This window comes from Harpia harpyja, chromosome 20, assembly GCF_026419915.1.
Source record: "Harpia harpyja isolate bHarHar1 chromosome 20, bHarHar1 primary haplotype, whole genome shotgun sequence".
NCBI classification, from domain to species: domain Eukaryota; kingdom Metazoa; phylum Chordata; class Aves; order Accipitriformes; family Accipitridae; genus Harpia; species Harpia harpyja.
In genome coordinates, this window is record NC_068959.1 from 1,574,956 (window position 1) to 1,597,460 (window position 22,505).

Below are 22,505 nucleotides of genomic sequence, written 5' to 3' on the forward strand. Positions count from 1 at the left end.
ATGGTTAAATTGCTCTCAGTCTTAAAAAATATGCACTCCGTTTCTATTTTGAACGTCTCTAGCTTCGATTTCCAGCTATTAGATCTTATTATGTCTTTGTTTCATAGAGGAATGACCCCTGTGGCATGTGTTCAGTGCTCCTGTTGTGTTTGGGGCTCCTCTGAACCGTCTTTACCTCTTCCAATACATATTTTGAAGCACGAGCACCAAAGTGACCACGTACTTCAGGGCTCCCCGTCCCTCACCCCCCAGACAGCCACCCGCAAAGGGAAGAGGGGCTTCCCCCAGAGCCGGGTGCAGCCAGCGCTCTGCGGCGGGGAGGCTGCTGAAGGTGCCAGCTGTTTCTGTGTCACGGCGGAGCTGTCTCTGTGTCACAGCTCAGGACATGATGCAGATGTGGCACTCCGCTCGGCTGCAGCTGCTGTCCAAGCCCTCACGCTTCAGCCTGACTTAGAGCTTTGGCCCCTGTCCGGACCGGTAAGAAAGGAAACCTCACGTTATTCCTCAACTGACACGTGCAGCAGGGATGGCATACGCTGAATAAAATGGTAGTGGCTTCCCATAGACACAGGAGATTACAGACTGTCAGGTGGAAAGTTGAGAAAACATTGCTTCTTGTGGCAATAAATAAATGCGGAAATAAATAAATGAACTCAGTTCCTCTTCTAGGCAAGGGGAGGATGGTACACAAAGGCTCTGGCAGCCAGGTGACTCTAGAGTCTAACAAGCAACTGCTTAGTTAGCAGTAAATAAATTACTTAGGCTGAAATTTTTCAAAAGCAGCTTTTGATATTTGAGGCTCCACTGAGAGTCGTGCGATACGCTATTTCCAGAGCACGCTTTGGTGCTACCACTGCTTCCTTAAACCCACGTGTATCATTATGACATCCTCCGAAATGAGCATGCCTGATAATTAACAGTAACTCAATCAGAGGCAGACAAGCCCACATGTTTTGAGAGTCAGCAAAGTACACAGCAACCACTCCGTGCACCCGGCAGTTTTAAGTCCTGGGGAGACGGGTTTACTCCCACCTTCCCCTGCCCCTCGCTCTCCGCACTCACCCACCTGCCCAAGCAAAGCAAGTCGAGCTCCTGAGCACTTGCTCTGCTCACCAGGTTACTCTCCTGCTCTTTTAGCAAACTGGGACAGTTCCCTGTGCAACTGGCCAGATCCAGGAGCAGCCCGAGGCAAGGGTTGGGAGCGCATGGCCAGGAGGAACCGGAGAGCTGGGAATTGGGCTTATGCTGTAACGTGAAGCAACAGCCTGAGCAGACACATCTCTGCCACTCTATGAGTAGGGATGGGGCGCTGACTCTTTCACCTAAATATCTGGAGTATCAATCAGTGACAGAAATGGAAAGATGATCTTCAACATTTTTAAACTGCCATAGCACATAATCCTCAGAAAAATGCAGAACCTCCTGGCCGAGTTTTCGTGTCTGTAAAAGGCAAAGTGCCTCAGGGCATCCAAAAAGGGTCACCTTTTGGAGATGCAGGCGGGTGTCCACCCTTGCCCCATGTGTTGCGCCCCGCGTGCAGGAGCGCGTCTCGGCAGCTGATGTCGGCGAGGATGGGGGTCGAAGAACATGAGAACGGGAATGCGCGAGGGCCCGTCAGGTGGGGAAGGGACAGCAACACTTTATACTGTGCTAATGCAGCCTCTTTTCAAGCCCCTGGCTAAGGGCTTGGAAGCCAGGCAGTCTTCACACTCCCCATCAATGTGGCAGTAGAGGAAACTGAAGCCTGACCCTGTTATGGGAATCGTCTCTTCCACTGACACCAGTAAAATTGCATGGGAATGGCATGGGAATTACAATCCATTAGTCACGATTAGGGCAAAAACTCTGTCAAGTGGGAAAGCCGGGAGCTGCGGCTCGGCACACTTACGCTTCTCGTTGGGCTGTGCTGTGTGGAAGAGCGTCAGTGGTCTCTCGCTGCAGGAGGGAGGCTTCGAGTCCGTGCTCTTCTTGCGAGATAACAGCAGCTGCGAGTTTGATGGCGGAGTCTCTGGCACCGTGTTAAATATCTGTTAAAAATAATAAACAAGTTGTTCTTTGGCATCACCCCTTGGAACAGAACAGCTGTCTACCTGCCTGGCCTGCACTGCTCTGCGACCGCTCTGCAGAGCAGTGTCTAAGGAAGACATGCATTCAACAAGGCGACATTTTGGGTACAATTTCCTAAATTCCGCATTCCCACCCTGTCTGCACTCCTTTTCTCTAATCTTCACCCAAGATGCGTGTTGCAAGTTGGGAAGAACCCCGACACTCTGGCACTCTGCTGAGTTTTCGAGGGCGTGTGGTGCCTCAGTGGGTGATGACGAGACAAACCGGTGTGTCCCCACGCACGCTTACCCGCAGTGCAGCCCTCGGCACCCTCGCACCCACTGATGCCGACCAGCTTGGGAAAGTCCCCGCGACTTCCAGCCACAGCTGTCAGAAAACCGAGTAATCGCATTTTTCTCGAGGGGATGGAATTTTAAAACTGCACAAACCTGAAGTGCAGCAGCTTTGTTTGTTGTTGATGTTTGGTTATTTATTGTTTCTTTTCTGGAACGCCAGGCTCAGACAACAGCAGCGTTGCCTCAAGACCAGCTCTCTGAAGGTTTCCCTGCGCTAGGGTATATTAAACACCACCCCTCAGCGTCTTTCCCTGCTCTACCTGCCCCTGCCAGACAGCCGACCAGCACTGCCGGGGGTGACCAAGAGGAAAACCGTATTTCAGAGGCAGCTCGCTGCCCGCCGCAGCACTGGGGTGACTCCTCCGGAGCACGCAGCCGTCGCCGCTGGTCACCGGCAGCCCTTGCCTTGCAGAAAGCCATCATAGGCCACCTGCCAGCAAGGGGGACCGGCTGCCAGCAGTTAATTGGTTTGTTTCATGGAACAACAACAAAATCCTCACACGCACACATAAACCCTCCATGCCGATTTCTACAAATAAACGCTAAAGAGCCAAGACGCGTTAGCCAAAAATTTTAATGTCGCATCTCTCCCCAAAAGCGTGAAGAGGCGGGTGTGAAGGGCAGTACTGACGGCCCTCGGGGAGGAACTAACGAACCGTTCTCAATGAATCAAACACCTCGCGGCTAAGGACGTCGCTCCCCAACCTCTCCGTTCGCAGGGACCCGCTGCCCGGGCTCAGGTTTGGCTTCGGAGCCCGCAGACGGGGTGAGGCGCAGGAGGCAGCGATGAATCACCCTGCAAAGCTCCTGCACGGCCGGCCCCGGCCCCGGCCCCGACCAAGTGAGCAGTTGAATCCGACTGTGCACAGTGGGGCATGCTGTGAAACAGATGGATGGATTATGGAGTCCTACTGCAACCCTTCCTGGAGAGCTCTGCTGAGCTCATTCACACATTCCTCCTGGGCTTATGGATTAGCGGAGGGAGAAGCAGCCCATGCCACGCTTTCTGCATGCGGCACCGCTCGTTTTCACCCCACGCACGCCCGCCCGCAGCCGTTCCCACCTCCAAAGCGGCTGTTTCGCAGGCTCCCCGCAGGAGTTTGGGGGCCAGTGGCTCCCCAGCCTCTCGCAGGGCCGCCGCACCCCGCTCCCTGCACCCCACCAGCCCTCCCCAGCACCCCGAGAGCCCTCCCCAGCACAGGCACCGGCACTCAGCCCAGCTCGCAGGTCCCGGTTAGAAGGGCTATTCGTAGCGCATTGCTTACCATGCTAAAACACTACACAGCTGCACATGCTTCAGGTGCCTGTCCCGGCTGCTGGGACCCGAGCCGTGAGCCCTTCGCTCTGCGTGCTAAATACAGCTTCTCTGGGGCAGGATCCTCAGCATGGGGGGGGAGCAAAATCGGTACCAGGGGCACCTTGCCTGCCCTGGGCTCCGTTGCCCATACCTGGCACAGCCACTGCCTGCTTTAACATGTTCTTGCTTTCAAATTGCTTTTCAATAGTAAATTCTAATTGGGAACTACACTGAAATATATAAATCAAGCAAGATAAAAGTATTGATTTATGAATTGCATTTTATGCAATGATTTCCCACAGCACACCTGAAAATAAACTTCCAGGTTTTCGCCTCCTTTTTTTGGTCTTTAATAAGAGAAGATATATATACTCTTAAATTATGAACTCAGTGACTAAAACCAGCCTCAGCTCATAAGGAGGCTGCATTTTTAAATGCAGCTGGAATGTCATTATGAAACAATCTTACTAAAAAGCTTCAGCACCTAGCATCTTGCACACTCCCAACTCACCATAACCAACTTTGTATTTCAGTTAAAATGCCTCCTCAGCCCCAACATCCGCGCTGCAGATGGCCCTGCGCTGCACCCTCGTGCCGCACGCTCCCCGGCCGCACTCGCGGAGGCAGGGCGACGTGCAGGCAGCGCAGGAGGCAGGGGACAGGCAGCCTGCGCCCACACGCAGCCCACCGTCTCCCACCCGCCCTTCCCGTCGCAGGCTCCGGTGTGCTCGTGCTCCGCTGGAGCCCTCGGGTTTACAGCCTGCGCTTCAGGCACTGACACAACTGCCACCTAAGGGCTCGGTAAATACACTTCTGGCTACCTTATAAACTTCTTTTAGTAAGCCGCAACCTCTTCCATGAGCACCCTTCGCCCCTCGAGCAGCGAGCTCCCCAGAGGAACACCCGCTGCCCCGGCGGCACGGCCGGCAGCCCACGCTGCAGCAGGACCGAGAGCCGCGGCTCCGGCCGGCACGCCGTGGCGACGACAGCATGACACGGCCTGCTGATGAAGCAGAAACACCAGTGCTTCTCCAAGATGGTCTTCACCCACGGATCTCCTCGGTGTCCCAAGCCCGCTACGGCATCTCCACCGAGATAAAGGCAGAGAGGGGGGAGCAGAAGCAACGCGGAGGCGGAGGCAGGGCTATTAAAAGCCGCTCTCTCTACCACCTCTGAGCACAAAGCACACGGGCTAAATTTAGCCGCTCACAATGGAGAAAAGTCAATTAACAGATATATTTAAAAAAGCACAACGCTGATTTTGAAGGTCTAAGGAGAGACGCCAAGAACTGCAAGATAAATCGCTCACTGTAGATGCGACTTTGCCATTATTGTGCACCAGGAAACGGCACCGATCTCTTCAGCAGCCCAGGAAACCGGCACTGCTGGACCGAAACTTCCCACTCCATCTCCCTCAGCTCAGACATCGCTTGCACAAAAACCCCACTCTTCTTCACAGGAAAGTTTCTCAGGTTTGTTTCATTTTTTAATTTAACAAGAATAGCCGAGACATGCTCCTCACTACGCAAACCTGTGTTACAGCTCTCCCAGTCACAGAGTCCAATTAACGGGGAGAGAGAGACAGTTTAATAGCCAGAGTGGGAGAGAAGCAGCCAGGATTCATAAATCACATTTACAGCCGTACCATGCTCGCTCGCTCAGCCTGATGCAAGCGGCAATTTCGTGGCTCCACACCTTCTCCCCTGTCTGCAAAACGGCAAAGACCCGGCAGCACCTCATCTCAGACGTTAGTTTAAAGGCTTTTTTAAACCTCTCTCCCACCTCTGAATCAAACACACCCAGGTCCTGCTACATCCTTTATCCTGCACCTCTTCCAGAGACACCGGCCCGTGGCCCCATCACCAGCACTGAGGACCGAGGGTGCCCCCCCAGCACCGACGGCTGCTCTGTGCAAAGAGAGGGATGAGGCACGTGCGCTTCCCATGGGTTTCGGAGGAATTGCTCCCTGCCGCCAGGCCGCCCACGCTTGCACTGGGGGTGCTGGTGGGGCCGGGGATGGTGCCCCCCCCGTCAGAGCCCTCCTTCCCTCCCCACACCCTGGCACACACTGGAGGATCTCCTCGTGCTTGGTGTTAATTGCCCCACTACACCCATTTTATTACAAGGAAGGTGAAAACCAGATGGAATAGGTATCCTGCCCAAATCAGAGGGATGCGATATAACAGCATATAAAGGTCCACCCCCGGTCTCTGCTCTGGCCAACAGCTTGGTGTATTCCCATGCACAAAGCTGCATCTGCACTCACTCAAGGAACTTGGAGAATAAGAAGCTGTCGTGACGTTCAAAATGTCGGTGGTACTAAGTCTTATACAAGGACCGCCTAAAACTGCCAACAGCATCACTAAACATTTCAGCTAATTACAGAAAAGAATAAAAAGAAGACGAGGTGCTGAGGGCTTTGACTTTAGTATTAGTCCGTACCATTTACTGAGGTTAGTGTTCGCATATCTGTGATTCCCTGCATAAACTAGTCTCCTACTTGTCATCAATACTGGCTGCATTAACATTTCACCTGGTCAATCTTTTGTCTGGAGGGAACATCATCAAGACAGTAAATCGATCTCTTAATTTTGTAACACTTCAGAACAACGGCCTTTTCCAGAGAGCTATAAAATTTAAGCTTTGGAAGAGAAAATGGATGGACATCTGCAATTGCCAGATGTAATAATAATTCAATATTACTTTTGGCTAACATTTAATTTTTAAGTCAGAAATACGGTCTTAAATGGCAATCACTTGAGTAACCAGGCATACAACACAGCATCCTTATTTTTTTTTTGCACAGGATACGTTCTTGGTTTGCCTGTCATGGCAACATCCAGAGCCATAGGAGAAGAATCATTTTATCCATTTAGTTATATAACATCAGGATATATTTTATAATACATTACCTTAATGTATTGTATTCACAAACATACACAGAAAAGGCTGAGAATCGCTTATGGATATACCTTATTAAGTAGCAATTTGACATTTTGTTGGTTCGTTGGGTAGCGCTGGGCAGCCGAGAGCTGGGCACATTGCTTCCACATGGCTTTTTCAGGGTTCCTCTTTGCTGCATTGGAACATCTGGCAGGCAAATGGAGCCATCGTCCCCTCCTCCCCAAGCCCCAATTCTACGCTCATCCCAACGCTATTCCACATTTCCAGAAGGTCTGGTGCCAGTACAACCCATGGGAGATCACCCGAAGTGCAGCAATTCCCAGTGACAGCAGAGACCTTCTTGAGGAGAACATGTCTGAGAAGCTTTAAAATCTGTCTCAGAGTTTACTGCTGTTATTGCGAGTATAACAAACAATTTGGATCCGAGACCTGGAAACCTGTTAAATCTCCAGAAACAATTTAACTTTTTGGATTACACACAGCGTTTAATGGTCTGTGTCAGACGCTCTGGCAACATAGAGAAAACCATAATTTACCAGTCATTTCGGGAACCTTCAGAAAGTCCCTGTTTTGCTGACTACGATTCCAAACTGCACATCGCTCCCGAGGCTCATCGGAAACATTGCGCGTGCAGGGCACACGTTAATCCAGAGGTACCGCCAAAGGGAGCGCAAGTTCGTGTTAATGAGCGAAGACACGGGACGATCAGCACCGTATCCTGCAGCATCCTTCTCTGATACTTTCATGGCTTCGGGACGAATGTTTTTCCCAAGGGGTAATCTCACGTGGAAGATGAGCCAAATCTCAGGTGGGATGACTGAAAATGCAGGCAGGTGAGCGTGGAACGCTGACTAACCCCCCTGAAACCTTCTCCACTGCCCCGGCAATCAGATAAGCCCACTGAAGCAACCATGTAAACAAGCTGCCAGCAGTTATTCAGACCAAGAGATGTCATCACCAAGCTTGCTTTTATTTTTTTGGCTACACAATGACAACAGTAATTTTGACGGGAGAGGCATTCCACTTACCTGGGGGAAATATAATGTAATACCAGACAGTTGCTGATTGCCAGGAACCATTCAAATCAATTACATTTTCCCTGCGAATGTACTTAATCATAAACAGTGTCTGTGAGTCACCGGTGTAAAACAATATAAAGCACCAGCAGCACAAGCGCAGGCAACGTGCATATTGCTAATCACCCACGGCAGCTCCTGTGGGGAACCTTCAATGAGCTTGAATCAATTCAAATTAAGAAATACACTGAAACGAAACAATCCTAAAGCGGGAGCTGAACCGGCACTAACGCTGCATTTAAAACATTTCCCTCTCCCGGAGTCACCTCTTCCTATCTCCCTCCTTCCCAGGATCTTTTCCCGAGAGCCCTGGAGAAACGGGGACACAGGTTCGCAGGCGTTTCACTGACAGCATCCTTGTGTGAAGTGGCAGCCGCAGACGGCCCCGGCCCCGTGAGCCCCGCGAGGGCAGCTCAGCACCCTGCAACTTCAGCCCTTGCTGCACCCAGGCACCCCAGGCAGCAGGTACACCCACTCGCAGAATTAACTGGTGACAAACGTATGTAGCCAGCTTGCAGATTCAGCCTTCTGCTGGTGCCATAAATTACTTCTAAGGAGGGGGAACCACTGAAGTGCCAGGACCCCCTGGGGCAGGAGCTGTAATTTGGCTGGTGAGCAGAGACGAGCCCTGCAGCCCACCCAGATGCGATCATTGCAGAAATCTGTCATCGATTCCTCCACAGATGCCAGCTGACGGAGGGCTCGGCTGGCACAGCAAGCGACTAGATTCAGGCAGAAAAAAATCAATGTCTAAAGATGTGTTTCTATAAGGGCCCATGAGGGAAGGGCTCCATAAAGCACAGCGAGGGAAAGGGAGATAAAACACGCTCGCAGCGACGCCGTGCTGCTCGTGACGCAGGCGGCACAGCCAAAGAGCTCATCACCACCAGGGAGAGGCGGTGAATGCTCCCCTGTACCGACACAGAGATGACAGACGGACAGAGGTGACCATCAAAGGCCGACATGAGGTTTCGTGCCAGTTCCTCCACGCAGGACCAAGGCTGGGGGAGCTGGGCTTTGCTCACAACTGCAGGTTCATCACCTCTGCTTGCACACCCCTCTGCACAGCAGCTCATCATTAAGCCATCATTGCCATTACATTCCATGCAGAGGAGAAGAAAATAGCTCCTATGTCCTAAATAAATACCATGGCCTTTATGTGCCTGTGGAAGCAATTTCTCCAAGAACAGACAACAACGGACGCTGTCCCCCCGTCCCCATCGGCTGCGCGTTTGATGCCCCTTTGCAGCCCCACACAGCCGTGCCCCGGTACTGCTGCCCGCACCGCATGTACCAGAGGCTCAGCTTTGCACCTTAACCTGCAAGAAACCCATTCAAGACATCTACAAGCAAAGCCCCACGCCAGAGCCGCGATGCCACCCTGCCACGGCAGCCCCGGCCATGGGCAAGCCTGCCTCTACTTCTTTCTTCGCAGCCTGAATGCACAAATTAGTTATTTCTTTCCAACCAAAACCAGGCGAACAAAAGATCGTAATCAGGGAACTGTTTGAATTTAGAAGAAAATGGCATTTTTTTAGCACTGCTGTTTGCATGCAGCCACCCCACGTGGCCGGCTGGGAGGGACAGCCAGCACCACGGCCCCGCTGAGCTGCCTCTGCTCCACTGGCAGACAAGAACACCCTTACAGCTGACAAAGTCAAATGCATCATAATTTAGGAGATCAGCGTTGTGGATAAAGCCAGTACTTGAATAAACACGGATTTAGTCAGAAAAGCAGGAAGCCAGCCTAGGCGTGCATCTCACACTGTTTCTTTTAGCACTCATCTCTCTTGAAACTAAGGACAAATTCTTATTAAGCGATGGAAAGGGGAAAGAAAGGGGGATTTCTATAACAGAGACACGGCCATGCCGACTCACACCAAGATGACCATAAAAAAGGCTGGTTACCAGCTGCGCTGGTTACACGACTACAGCCTAAGACCTGTCAGTTTTGGAGCCTCTACGCCATATCCCGAGTCGTGTCCATCGCTGGTCGGAACGCCTGGGAGGTGCCAGGTGCCGTTCTGCCCGGCACAACCCCACTGCCTGCAGCGAAGCTGCCTCCGCTGGTGCTGCTGCCCACGGGGAGCAAAGGGGGCCCTGGGAGAGGGGGCTGCAGTTTGCAAAGAGAGACAAATTCATTTCCACAAATTAACTGCAGTGAAAGAAGCAAGTAAAGCCATTACCTTCTCATGGTTTTCTATTAAAATTTCAATCACAATGTTCTGAAACTTGATGTCCATAATGGCAGCGACTGTTTCCTCTTGAGGTCGAAGCAGTGTTGGCCCAAATACCACACCCAGATTAGCAACAGTCATCAGGTTCTGCTTGTGATTATTTGCAACTCTGGAGGGAAAAAAAAAAAAAGTAGGTGATAGAACTAATCCGCATGGAAACCCCCTCCCTGCCTCATGGCTGGCACAAAGCTTACAATGCTGTTTACATTTTTTACACTCCTGGTGAGCTCCTTGAAGGCTCAGCCATGTGGAAAAGTACAAATTTAACTATTGTGTTACTAGAGACCTTTCAGCCTCAGCAAATTGACTAATCCCATAAAACCCCAACACTACGCTGGCCACTGAGTCTCATGTTGCAAACCACTCCCAGGAAAACATCTTGAATCATTAATGCTTAAACCCCTTCTAAAAACAAATTGTTGGACCTCTGACACACGCTGCTCTCCAACTGAATGAGTGACCTAATATGTTCCAAAATCCAACTCCTTCTCACCCATTTAAGCTTTTGCCTGCACCAGAGGTCAGCCCCATCCAGCCCAACCAAAACAGGCTGGAAGGCGAAGACTGGGCTTTACCCCCGGACCCACGTGCACGCACACGCGTCCTTCTCCACCCTGCCAAGGAATCCGCGCGACATGGACACCGGCTCTCGCAGGGATCCACTGACATCCGAGCCTTCCTCCCTGTCGTCTCCATCTATTTTTACGTTCGCAAGTATTGCAGCCCAGCGGGAGCAGATCAGTTCAGCAAGGTGAAACAGCTCAGGCTGAGGACCTGGTACCGTGGTTCATGTGCCTTTGGGGGGGGTTACTTTGGAGCAGCTCCGGTCTGGCCCCTGATCTTAGTGGTGCAAAGCATCAGCAGCCCTAAGGGCGCACATCCTCTGCCCTGGCTCAGCCCCAGAGACCCCCCCGCGCACCGAGGGCACGCCGCAGCGCGGGGCGCAGCCCGGAGGTCCCTGGGCTGTGTCCGACTGCGGGTGCCAGGGCACCCGGGGTGCTCGGCCGCTCTGCGGCGAACGCCTGGTTGAGGCACGGACCGACCTGGCCGAGTACCACGGACTCGGCCCGAGTGACGTGCTGGAGGCGCACAACGACGCGTAACGCGATGACACGTGCGCGGGTGACGCAACGAGGACCTGCGGTGGAAGCCCTGCAGCCCTGTCGCTGCGACTCTTTCTTGTGGTTTTCTCCTGACCTCTTCAACCAGGAAACTCAACGACTTCAGGCAGCGCAATCATGATCTTAGCTTAAGGGGGTTTTTAAGTGTTTTTCCTTTTACTCTTTCTCTCCCATTTTCCCTGGACAAACACACTAGGCTAGCACAAAGTGAGGCTGAGACTCAGATCTTGCTGGATTGTCCCGAAAAGTTACTGCCGTGAGCTTTTATTATTGATCTCGGGGCCAAGACACCACAGTGCTCGTTTCTGTGCATGCTTGGCTTATTTCAGCACAGCGTAAGCTAGGGCTGGCTTTGAAGAAAAGATGCTTTCTGTCCTTTTTCATCCAAATCTCACTTGATCCAGCAAAGAACTCCTCATTCCTCATCCCTACACACGGCTCTTCAGGCAGCAGAAGAGGACCTCGTCCCCAAGGGATGCTCAGGGGCTCAGGACTGCTGGCTTAGCTCCCTCCCCCAGCAACTTCAGCCCTATTTACCGCCCAGGCAAGAAGTCTCACCCCTGGTGCCTGTTATATCCCTGGAGAATATGCAGAGCTGTCACCTCCACCAAATCTGGGCTTGGGTTTACAACTTCAAAGGTGCAGAGGTCCTGGTGAAAGTCCCTTGGGAGCTTGCGGAACCTCCCTCTTACCTGTAACTTCCCCCACTGTCAGGAAGCTCTGAATATTTTATCACAAGTGTCCGAGAAATCTCCCGAGATGGGCTGCCCCGGAGAAAGGCTCCGGTTGCAGAGACGATTCCCTGAGGAGGAAGGAGCCCCGTGCCGGCGGCGAGCCGATGCACTGCCCGGCAGGGCCGCTGCCCCCCGGCTCTCCCCATCGCCTCCACCCAGCCCGGCCGGCCATCCCCGTCCCCGGGCGGGCACCGAGCCTGTCCCCGTCCTCACCGACGCCGGCGAGAGCGGGCCAAGCTGCGCGCACAGCGACGCCGGCACCAGCCTCCCGACCGGCAACGCTGGGAGGGTAGAAGCAAACTTTCCTTAGGGGGTCACAACCTTGCGGAGCCGAGAGAAAGGCAGAAGAAGTCCAACGGGAAACAAATTCTTATTTAGGAAAAAACTTGCTTCTTACAGGAAGAAACCTCCTACGTACATAGGGATTCAAACCTTTTCCCCTGCTCCAACCCACCTCCTCATCAAGACACTTAGAAACGCCAATGACATTTTTACATTGCAACAACATCTATATTTCAGACACGTGTTCACATGCTCCTATTTGGATTTTGAAAAAAGCAGCTGTAATTCAAATAGTTTTGAAAGGTACTAATAAAATAATAATTTTAATGATCTTCTGTGGTTAGTAAAACAATGTTCATTTATAAAAAAACAACTGAATTGATCTAAGTCTTACAAAATTAGGTCCCTCCATTTCTCATTACCGTTACCATGTAATACATCACTCTAATAAATTGCATTGTCATTGACTCATTACGGCTAGGCAGCTGTGCCCGCTCCTGTTAATTATTTCAGATTAAACTATTAATGGCTTCCCAACCAAGACATGGTCCGGCAGCACCAGCCGCAGACCCGGCTCTGCCCTTTGCCCGAGGAATGCCCACATGCCCAGACACAAGCGCTGGCCCTCGCCTCTTTCCCGCAGCCGGCACCAAACTCCTCTTTACTGTGTTTGCTTTGAATTTGTAAAGTGTGGAAGCCATTTTGCAACTGTGCAGGTCTGGTTCCTTTCTGGAATAAACCCGGGTGGCACGTGAACTTCTGATCTGTACCACGGGTACTTTTCCAGCAGTAGTCTTCACAACGCTCGGTTACCAAAGCTATGCTACAAAACATGATTCACCTTTCACATCCTTCAAATTCCACATCCATTATCCACCTGATAATTTACTATAAATTATACCTCTTCATCATCCTTTATAGTAGAAGATAATGCCGCAGTTTCTAAAGATGAGGTGTTCTCGTCCCAAAGTGTGTTCAATGTTGGTGCTTTTCAGCAGGCATTGTTAGTGACATTCCTGAGCTGTCCTTTAGAAGGTTTCCAAGTATTCGATGTATTTTCCTTTTAACCCGCTGTTTCTTTCTGGCCTTCAGTGCACTCTGAAAGCAATTGCACTAATATTAATTTAGATGGGTCCTTTCTCAGTTCTCTCTCCATCCACGCTTTGCAGAAGTCACTTCCAGCACAAACAGGAGGTGGGAAGCAACAACTAATGGAGAAAAGTGCAGAACAACCTCTTAACTCCTGCTTGGTGCTTGCAACGTGCCGGGCTATCGCTGACTTTTGGACTCTGGGCTGCTCCTCCTCCTCGCAGCACACGACGGTTCCCACGTGTCTCCGGGATCAGCGGGAGATCAGCCTGGCACCGTGGGACAGTCTGCAGAGCCCCTCGACCGGGGGAATATCTGCACTCAGCGATGCATCACCAACGAGCAGCCCTGCAAAGGGACTTTGTTCCATGAAGACCTGACCCACTTGGTGCAAACCCAAGAGGCGTGCTGGCTACTGCCAGCGCCCAGCCAAAGGAGCTGGAGACCGAGCTCTGCCACCCCGAGGGGACACCGAGGGGACTCCCGTGGGAGCGCTGTCCCTGCAGCTGGATGGGCAGGTTGTGTCTCCCGGGGGTGTCCGTGGACGCCCGCTCACTTTACATTCACTTTCGGAAAAACAAAGGGGAATGGGAGCAGAGTAAATCCATGTTGTGTGTTAAATTAGATTATGCCTGGGTTGCCTGGATACTGTATAATCACCGTCATGACCAAACATAATTTAATACAGAGTAATTGGTAGTCAAGCTTCAGTGCAGGGAAAGCATACAGGAACAGTAAATATTTCTTTGTTGCACTGGCTTGCAATCAGCATCGTGTAACAGAGGAGAAATGCGGCGGAGCTGGGGGTGCTGCAGGCTGTGGGAAGCGCTGCGCTGGCTCTCTTTTATTTTACAGATGTTAATGATTTAAGTTTCTTCAGCCTGGTCAACAGCTCATATTTTTTTCATAGAAATCCAATTAAGGAACGCATTTGCTTCTCCAGTGACCTACAGAGAAACCCGTATTGTGGGAGCGGTGGAGAACGCTCGGGTGCAGCACGTGGGAGCTGCCCAGGGGATGCCACCTCGGGCACCTGGCTCTGCTCCCCACAGAACTCTTGCTTTCTGTGGCTGGAACCACTTTGTGTATGTATTTTATATATAAAATGAACATATGTAAGCCTCAGCCAAAGAGTGTTGTTGTTAGTTCAAATATCTTCCCCGATTCAGAGAAAAATCTCTGAGAAAACAAACATCTGAAAGGGAACAAAGGCAAAGTCTGGAGTGTTTCTATTTCCATGCCTGGGACAAACCTTTGAAAACAAAGTGCTTGTTAATGGCTGGCCTAACAAGACCTTATAGGATGGAAAATAATGCAGCTAATTCATATCGCTACAGGTAAAAATATACTTCGTGTCTGCCACCACCATTAGAGCTTCTATTTAACGTGAAAAGCCAATCGTGCAGAGGGCCAGCAATCCCCCAAATTATTTAGGCTGCTCTGGGGAGTTTGTTCCAAATTAAACACATTTGACTCTGGACATGAATGAAAGATAAAAAGCACAGCGAATGCAGACAGCACGCTGAGCAACAGAGGCATCTGTGGATCCACCATCCATTCGGTGGCGAGTCGGTATGTGGAAGAGCTGCGCTAACCCACGCCGGCAAGACCCAACCAAGACAGCAGCCGCGTTCCCACCGAGTCCTCGCAAAGAAAATCACGTCTGGGGGAGCATAGCTCCCTGCTTGGGGGAGAGGTTCAGCACGGCTGCCGAGGTTTTAGGTGGCTTAATTCAAGCGACACCCTGCAGTCAGTGTCCCTGCCCCCCCAGCTCCCCCCGTTTCCATCCATTTAATTTGGATCGCGCACGCTGCCGGCCAGAGAGCAGGCGGCTGCGAGCGCACACAATTGGTGGTATTTATCGGATAAAATCTAATGAGTTCTGGGAAATGTTCCTGGGTGCATTCAAATCATCCCCGCACATTATTGAGTTTAATTGGGCTGCAGCTGATGAGTGTGTAGGTGGAGAGCCGGGTGAGGAGCGGGGCGAGGGCCGGGCTGGCCACCGCGCCGGCGGCTCCCATTGCTCGGCTCTCTCCGAGGGGCCGGAGGAGCTGTGCCTCGGGAGAGAGCGGCCCTGCAGCTCCTCGCTCGATCCCACCGTGGGTTGCCCAGCCCCGGGAGCCCACCTGCCTCGGGAACGCCGGCCGACGGCTGGGAGCGCAGCAGGCGTTTTATTGCAGGCGCATTGTAAAACGTTGCGCTGCAACGCAGAGCTCGTGCAACCCGCCTGCGCATGGCCACCTCCTTGTGCTTGGAAGGAAAGACGGAATGGTGCTAGCATCCCTGCCATTCCTGGTACCCAAAACCAGAGAAGCCCAATACCGAGTTTTGTCAAAAGCAAACTTGGGTCAGGAAAGAAACAGCTCAAGTTTTAAAATAAGACTAATAACAATAATCATGAAAATATTTCAAGTTACTAAAATGAGATTTTTTTAAAAGCAAAGCTCCTCTCCTGCGATATCAGAAACAGAGGAGACTGGCAATAGAAATTCTTCATCAAGCGCCCTTGTAAACACAAATGCCACCCATCGCTCACAATAAGAGAACCAAAAAGGCTGTGGCACATTAAAAAAAAAATTACACCTGCAGCACGAACCGCTGGTGTCCCAAGTAGCTAAATCAGTCAATCATGCACGTGGATAATCATTCCTAAAAGGCACATCTGCACAGGAGGAGGTGACGGAGGGGTTGATTCGCAGTGGCCTGTGGCAGACAGCCATGCTGGCGTGATCAGCAGCGGGGAGTGGAGAACCGGGGAGCACGACCAGCTCCGCTTCGTCTCCCAAGTCGGGGTACACACGCACAGAAACGATACACTTACAAATTGCATAACCGTAATTTATCCTGTCGTGTTTATTAAGGCTCTGAATGTGCCTGTGCTCTTCTGGACTGCTGTTGGATGAGGGGAGCTCTGCAAGAGCCAAAGGAGTCTGGAGCGGCGGGGGGACGAGCTCGCTGGGCTCGCTCAGCCGCCACGTGGTCGCTGCATGTTCTCAGCATGCAGGAACAGGGACGGGAGCGTGGGCAAAACAACACCATACGCAGCCCAAGCTTTTGCAGGCTGCAGAGACTCACAGCATCGCAACTTCTACGGCACCGCCGCTCGAGCGAGGAGCGGGGAGAGCCAAGTTCTGAGGAATGCAGATGGAGGCCAGCGGATCCAAAAGGAGGACAGATCACCAGGGAAATACACAACCTCCCAGCGAAGACAAGGAGAAACTTTCTGAACGCAGCTGACAAAACCTTCAGATGCAACGCTGAGAATTAAAGGGGGTTTCAGCAAGCAGCCGCATTGCTCTCGGGTTTCCCTGCTCAGCTGGGACAAAACATGCGCTTGAACTGTTTCTGGGCAGTTGACTTGCTCCAACAAGACTCTCTTTTTCTCCCCGGTGAATGTGGCCACAGCTGGATGCTTGGGTTCACTCCCAGGGAAAAAAAAAAAGTGCTCATATCACACTGAACAGATGCAGAGGCCAAATGTGAAGTTCAGTATCGGTAAGCCTAATTGGTGTGAATACCATACGTGCTGTGACTTGCAAGGAAAACACACATGGTGCTGCAACGCTCCTCTGATTCAGGCTTTCCAGACCAAGTCGCCTCGGTTTCCAAAGGCATCCTCCCTGGCTTTGGGCAAGCTGAGCTTGGTGGGAGATCTTAGGGGGATGTACTGACAGGGGGATCCCAAACCTGCTCCACACCCCAGCACGGCATCGGCAGCGCCACGCGCTTCCACTGACACCCCGGTGAAAGCCACGGATGGGCATGGCCACGAGTTGATATTAAAATGTCACTGCAGTTTCCACCTGCAGAAATACAGCCAGCCAAAGGGCACTTCACCCTCAAATGTTCCCCGGGGACAGAGCTGGAACAGGGGCTGCCAGGGCTGCAAACATTGTCCCCTGTGCCGCTGCCACCCTGCAATGCCGATGCTCTGTTTGAGACTGGCACCCTTCCCGCAGCCCACAGCACCGCAGCACGCTGGGTACCGCAGAGGATCTGCACCCTTCCCTCCAGGGGCCAAACCCCAATGCCACGCCAGCAAACTTCACGTTCACAGCACACAACCAAGAGGCAACAGCAGGTGAATGCAATTTCTACACCCCACACTCCAGCCTTGCACTTCTTCCCTTAATTTTGGCCGTATGCGTGCAAGCACAGCATTCGGTTATAACTTCAGTCTGCTACACTCAATTACATCTTTCCTCTCTACGATAATAATAGTTATTTTACCCATTAGCAACAGCAGCAGCTCGTGCTGCAGCAGGGCTTTGGCCGGCTCCAGGCTGTGCCTGCAGCCCCGCAAGAGCCGTCCTGTGCACGAGCACCACCGGCCCCAGTGCCCCCAGCAAAGCCCCCACTGCGCGGTCGGGTTTTCCTCTGAAAACAGAAATCACAGATGCTTTCACATTGCAATAAGAAAACCTACATAGCCAGCAGGGCAATAAAAGCCTGAAAGAGCAAGTATAATTTAACAAGAAATCCCTTGAAAGACCTGCCGCGACGGAAAGCGACATGCCGAAGCCTACCTGACAGATGGAAAACAGCCAAAGTAAACGGGCTTCCAGAAAGCCTCCTGGCAAGAACCAGCACCGGTTTTAGCAAGTGCAGCTCCCACTGTCCCTGCAGGGAGGCATGGGAAATAGTTCACAGCCGAGAGCCAGGTCGCAGAGTAATGAGCAGAAGTTACCCTGGTGTACACCTGTATATTCATGCGAGTGCATCGGCCACAGGGAAGAGTAACAAAGCAGAGTTTTTTACTTTTTTTCTTCCATCCTACAGGTATTTTGGAGCACATTCACTTCACAAATGCAAGGTCAGTGCCCTTCCCTCCAAAACACTGAATTCCTAAAAAAGATTGTTGGAAAGAAAGGGAATACAGAAATAACCAGCTTTGTAGAATAAATTAAAGTAATGGTTATCAACAGCAGGTAAAATGCTTGTCCCATCTTTGCCAGTGGAACAAGGTTTTGCCCAATGATGGGAAAAACACCCCCCAGATTTTGTGCACGCTGCCAAACACACGTGGGCAAACCCACTCACCCCACGATGACCTTCCAACTTTTCATGGCAGTAGATAACCATCAAATTGCAAAAAAGTTCCATGAAACTACATTGGAAGAGTACAGTAACTATTTCCTTTAATAAATAACAGCCTGCTAATCCCTGACTTCACAGTGGGGCACCCGTGCAGCCGATGGACAGACCTTCCTCCCACCTCCCTCCACAGGGTGAGTTAGATTAAGGGAGCAGGAGCCAAGAAACACATTTCCAGACTCCGGTGCCCCACATACATTTGTACGTACACACATACATAGAGCCTGTGGAACGCGGGACCGGCTCCCTCAGCTCAGTCTTGGTACACCTGGCACCACCACCAAGCCAGAGAACATCCTACACAAACCAGCTCTTTTCCCCACATGGGTGCCAGCATCGCCAGGGTTTTTCTACATGGAAGCTGTGATTGCATTCGGTTTTTCTCCGGCAGTGGCTCCCGGAGCCCCCCGGCCCTCCCAGCCCCAAACAGCAGCTTTCAGACCCTCTGCCCCACACCTTTCACATGCAACAGCAGAAGAAGTTTTTAAAAGCATATGCTTCTAAGTTGGAACGTAGTTAAAAATAAAGTCACAAAAAGTCTAGACCTCGACTAGATGTGCAGTTTAGTCACTTGAAGATGGACAGAGGAGACAGGTCCAGGTTGGCCAGGGATGTCTCCCAGCATCCCATGGAAAACCCCAGCTCAAAGACATCTTGGCGCTGGTCTGTTGAAAAAAGATTTGACTAAAATCTATATAATTGGTTTAGTACCGGGTCTGTTCAGCATAAAGAGCAATCTAGAGAAGCTCTCATTAAAATATCTAAGTCCCACTCTGTCTGCAGGGACGGAGGAGGCACCACCAGGGAGAGACGCCAGCTATTTATTGGAAATCTTTTGCTCACTCTAGATTCAATCTGTTTCTGTACATAGTTTCAATTTCACTGTGATAAACAATTAAAAAGAATCCAGATAATTACGTGCTATCAATGACCTCTATCTAACAACACAAAGTTCAAACGCAAGCCCGCAAGAATTCACGCCTGAGTAATGCAAAACGCCTGGTGTTTCTCCCAGAGATCCCGGCCATCCGGCAGGAGCTCGGCAGAGATGTTCAACCACAGAAACTCCACAGCAAACCCAGCATATGCCGCATTACATGCTACTAAATGATTGGTCTTGCCAGCGTTGGTGATGTAAGCTTCAGTCTAATTTAAGACAGCCATTATCATATCTAGAGAGATGACTCTTATGCTTGATGAAGATACAAGAGTTGCGAAGAACCTGATAAGAGAGATGCTGCAGTCTCTGAAGCGCCTTCCTCTCTAGCTAAAAAGTGGGGAGCCCTCAGAAAATATAAGGACTTTTTGGAGAAACATGGAAGAAAAAGCTACCAGAAAATGCAAACAGCTAATCTATTGACAACCCAGGCTAAGGAGGTTAAAAGTTCATTTGCAGAAGCAGAACAAAACCTTCTGCTAATTTACACATTACAGGAAGCCAAGCCCAAAAAACACAGTGAACACCTACAGGGGTTTTTTGTGTTGTCTTTTTTTTTTTTTTTTAAATTCTGCAGAATCTCATATTAAAAACAAAACCAGAAGAGCTGGCAAGGGGGAGGGCATGCACCCAGCCTCACGCTTTGCACGCTGCGCCCGGTGTTCCCGGGGCCGCGTCCCCAGGGAGCCGAACGCCCATCAGCACCGTGCCCCCGCCAGTACCTGCTAAGCCCGCAGCAGTCGCAGCTCTGCGGAGAGCATCACCAACTCCTCGAACAAAGCACGGGAGGGAGAGACGAGCAAAGGGCAGGGGGAAACCGAAGGTGTTGCGGCTGCCCCGCGAGGCTTTGACACCTCCGGCTCCGAAGCACGAATGGTTCATAAGGACCCGCTGCATCACGTCAGAGCTGCTCCTCGAGCACGGGCTGCCTCCCGCAGAAGGGCTTCAGCGGTGGGAAAGGATGCCCCTCACCGCAAGTCATGAGCAGAGAAAATACCAGGAAAACAAGGGGATGCATTCACAGCATCATTGTCACCCCAGCTGCTAATTGCAAACGCAGCTCAGGACCACGTTCCCTGTGCTGCTGCTGTGTATCTGGTGTAATGTACTCTGAACTTGTGTAGTAGGAATGAGCCGATCTACTGGCACATTATCAATAATCCAGTGGATTGTTTTGTAGTAGCAGAAGAAAAATGGACACGGGCCATTTGCAAACAGAACAAGACCATCTAAGAAACTGCTGTGATGGCCGGGGAGGTCTGAGACCCCACTGACCACATTCAAGTGCTGCTGCCTCTGCCTTTGCGGGATCTGAACATGCACAGGATTTCTGCGGGGAGGCAGGAGAAGGCACGGGGCAGGCTTCTTCCTCTCTGCAAAGCTCCCTGGTTGAAAAAACTAACCCCCTAACAAACTATGTTAAAAGGTAAAGTTGTCTTCAGGAGCCTAATGCAAGACCTAAGAAAACAAGGGAGACGTTAGGGCAAACCCGTGCAGATTTCATGAATGCTGGGAAGGCGTGTGAGCACGGGGGAGCCCGAGAGGCAGCGCAGCTCCCGCTGGAGGCTCTGGGGGGGCCTGCGGACCTCCGCGGCCTTCCCCTTTCCGCAGAGCTACAGGTGGTTCCAGTTAAATGCTGTAATTAAATTAGTCAGGCAAGATGGGCGCGCTAAGATTTCAAACTAATCTGCAGAGCAATCTCTCATCCGCTGCCTGTCGCCAATGTTAAAAATACCCCAGAATTTGCACAGAGCCCGATCCGACGGAGGAGGGAGACTCGGAGGACGTCACGCTGCCCTCCCAGAGCCGGGAGCGAGGACGGGTCCTCGGCACAGCGCGCTGCTGAAGCCGTTACCTTCCTTCCCCTTCAGCCGCCCTCCCAGGCTGCTCCTTCCAAATCCCCGTCTCCTGCCTTCTGCAGGGAGCCCGCTGCATTGCTGCTGGCTTGGTTGGCTTTTCCCACGCAGGAACAGAAAAATAAACAGGCAACTGGCTATACTTGCTAATCATGTCAAAGCATTAAAACAAAAGGGATTTTTATTGATCTGAGAGGGCTTAGCTCCAATCGGGAAGAGGATGATTTAAAAGAGTTGCTTAGCATGTATTTTCAAAACCAAGGATGTTCTTGTTTTGGTTTGGTTTAGCAGGATTAGCCTAAACTTTCCTTCTTCCTTACTCTGCATGCTGGTTCACACCTTTTGCCCTGCCCGCCTAGGGTACATATAGGCAACGCACACACAGCAGGACCAACACAGATACACACCTCCACGCACACCAGCAGGTGATGGACCTGGAGGCACTGGTGCTCACTGGCCGCCGTGGTGGGGATGAAGCTCTGGGGAGCTGCAGCCGGGCTGGGCTTGCACCCCACGGCATCCCCTCTCTGCTTTTCCCTTAAAACCAGCCGTTCACGAGACAGTGTACTGGGTTAGGTGGGACTGAGGATGCCTCAGCACAGCAGCTCTGGGGGTACCCGGCAGCACCAGCAGCACTGGTACCAGCTCCAGCATGGGACTGGCACTGGCTCCAGCACGGGACAGAGGCACGGCACTCACCAGGCTGCAGCCCCCGGCAGCACCCATCCCAGCTCCCCAGGTGCCAGGACCTGATGCTCTAAACCACGACACAAAGCAGAGAAACAAACCAGGAAGAGAAAAAGGAAAAAAAACCGGAAAGAGGGGGAAAAAAAGCACAGCAAGAGCCAGACCCTGGACAGATGACCCCCAGGCAGCATTCTCCCAGCTCCTGCACAGCAGAGCGTGCCTACGGGGAGTCCCCTCTCGTGTGATGTGCCTTCTGCTGCCCACGGGAGCATCCAGATTCCTTGGGTCACTGGAACTCCCAGGGCTTCACCCAGGACCCAGCGTTGCCGTGATCCAAAGGGATCAGAAACAGGCACCAGGGAAAAAAACGGCATTTCCAAAGCACGGCGAGCAGGCGGCAGCGCGGGAGGATCGCTGCCTGGCCTGGCCACGCGAGGTCAGAGAGCTTGCTCGCTATTTTCTTTTGGCAGCCAAATCAGGCGAGGAGCATATGAGAGAAATGCATCTCAGAGGCCTCAGCGGCTAGTGGAAATTTCCAGAACGTCCTGGACAAGAATGACTTACTGGAAGTAATACATAAATCAAGCAAATGAATAGTTACCAGACAGCAGCATAAACAGCTGCCACAGGGATGAAATCAGACCTGCTGTGCCAAGAGGCGTCAGCCTCCTCGCCGGCTGCACCTTCGGGGGGAAACGGGGAAAACAACCCAAGGAAAAGCACATTTCTGGGGAAGCAGCCACCCCGAGTCCTACACAGGTGCCTCGGTGGGTCTCCCGAAGCCGC

General features: G+C 51.8%; 1 protein-coding gene across 4 annotated transcripts in view; it reads right to left on the reverse strand.

Annotated features, from left to right (window-relative positions):
* The window catches only part of ARHGAP26 (Rho GTPase activating protein 26), a 155,300-nt gene that overhangs the window by 39,761 nt on the left and 93,034 nt on the right, over positions 1-22,505 (reverse strand). For all 4 annotated transcript variants that reach the window (XM_052816225.1, XM_052816224.1, XM_052816227.1 and 1 more), the window contains exons 18-19: positions 9,866-10,025; positions 1,889-2,027 (exon numbers count right to left, since the gene is read on the reverse strand). In XM_052816225.1, the coding sequence (XP_052672185.1) occupies positions 1,889-2,027; positions 9,866-10,025 (299 nt within the window). The remainder of the gene's footprint in view (positions 1-1,888; positions 2,028-9,865; positions 10,026-22,505) is intronic.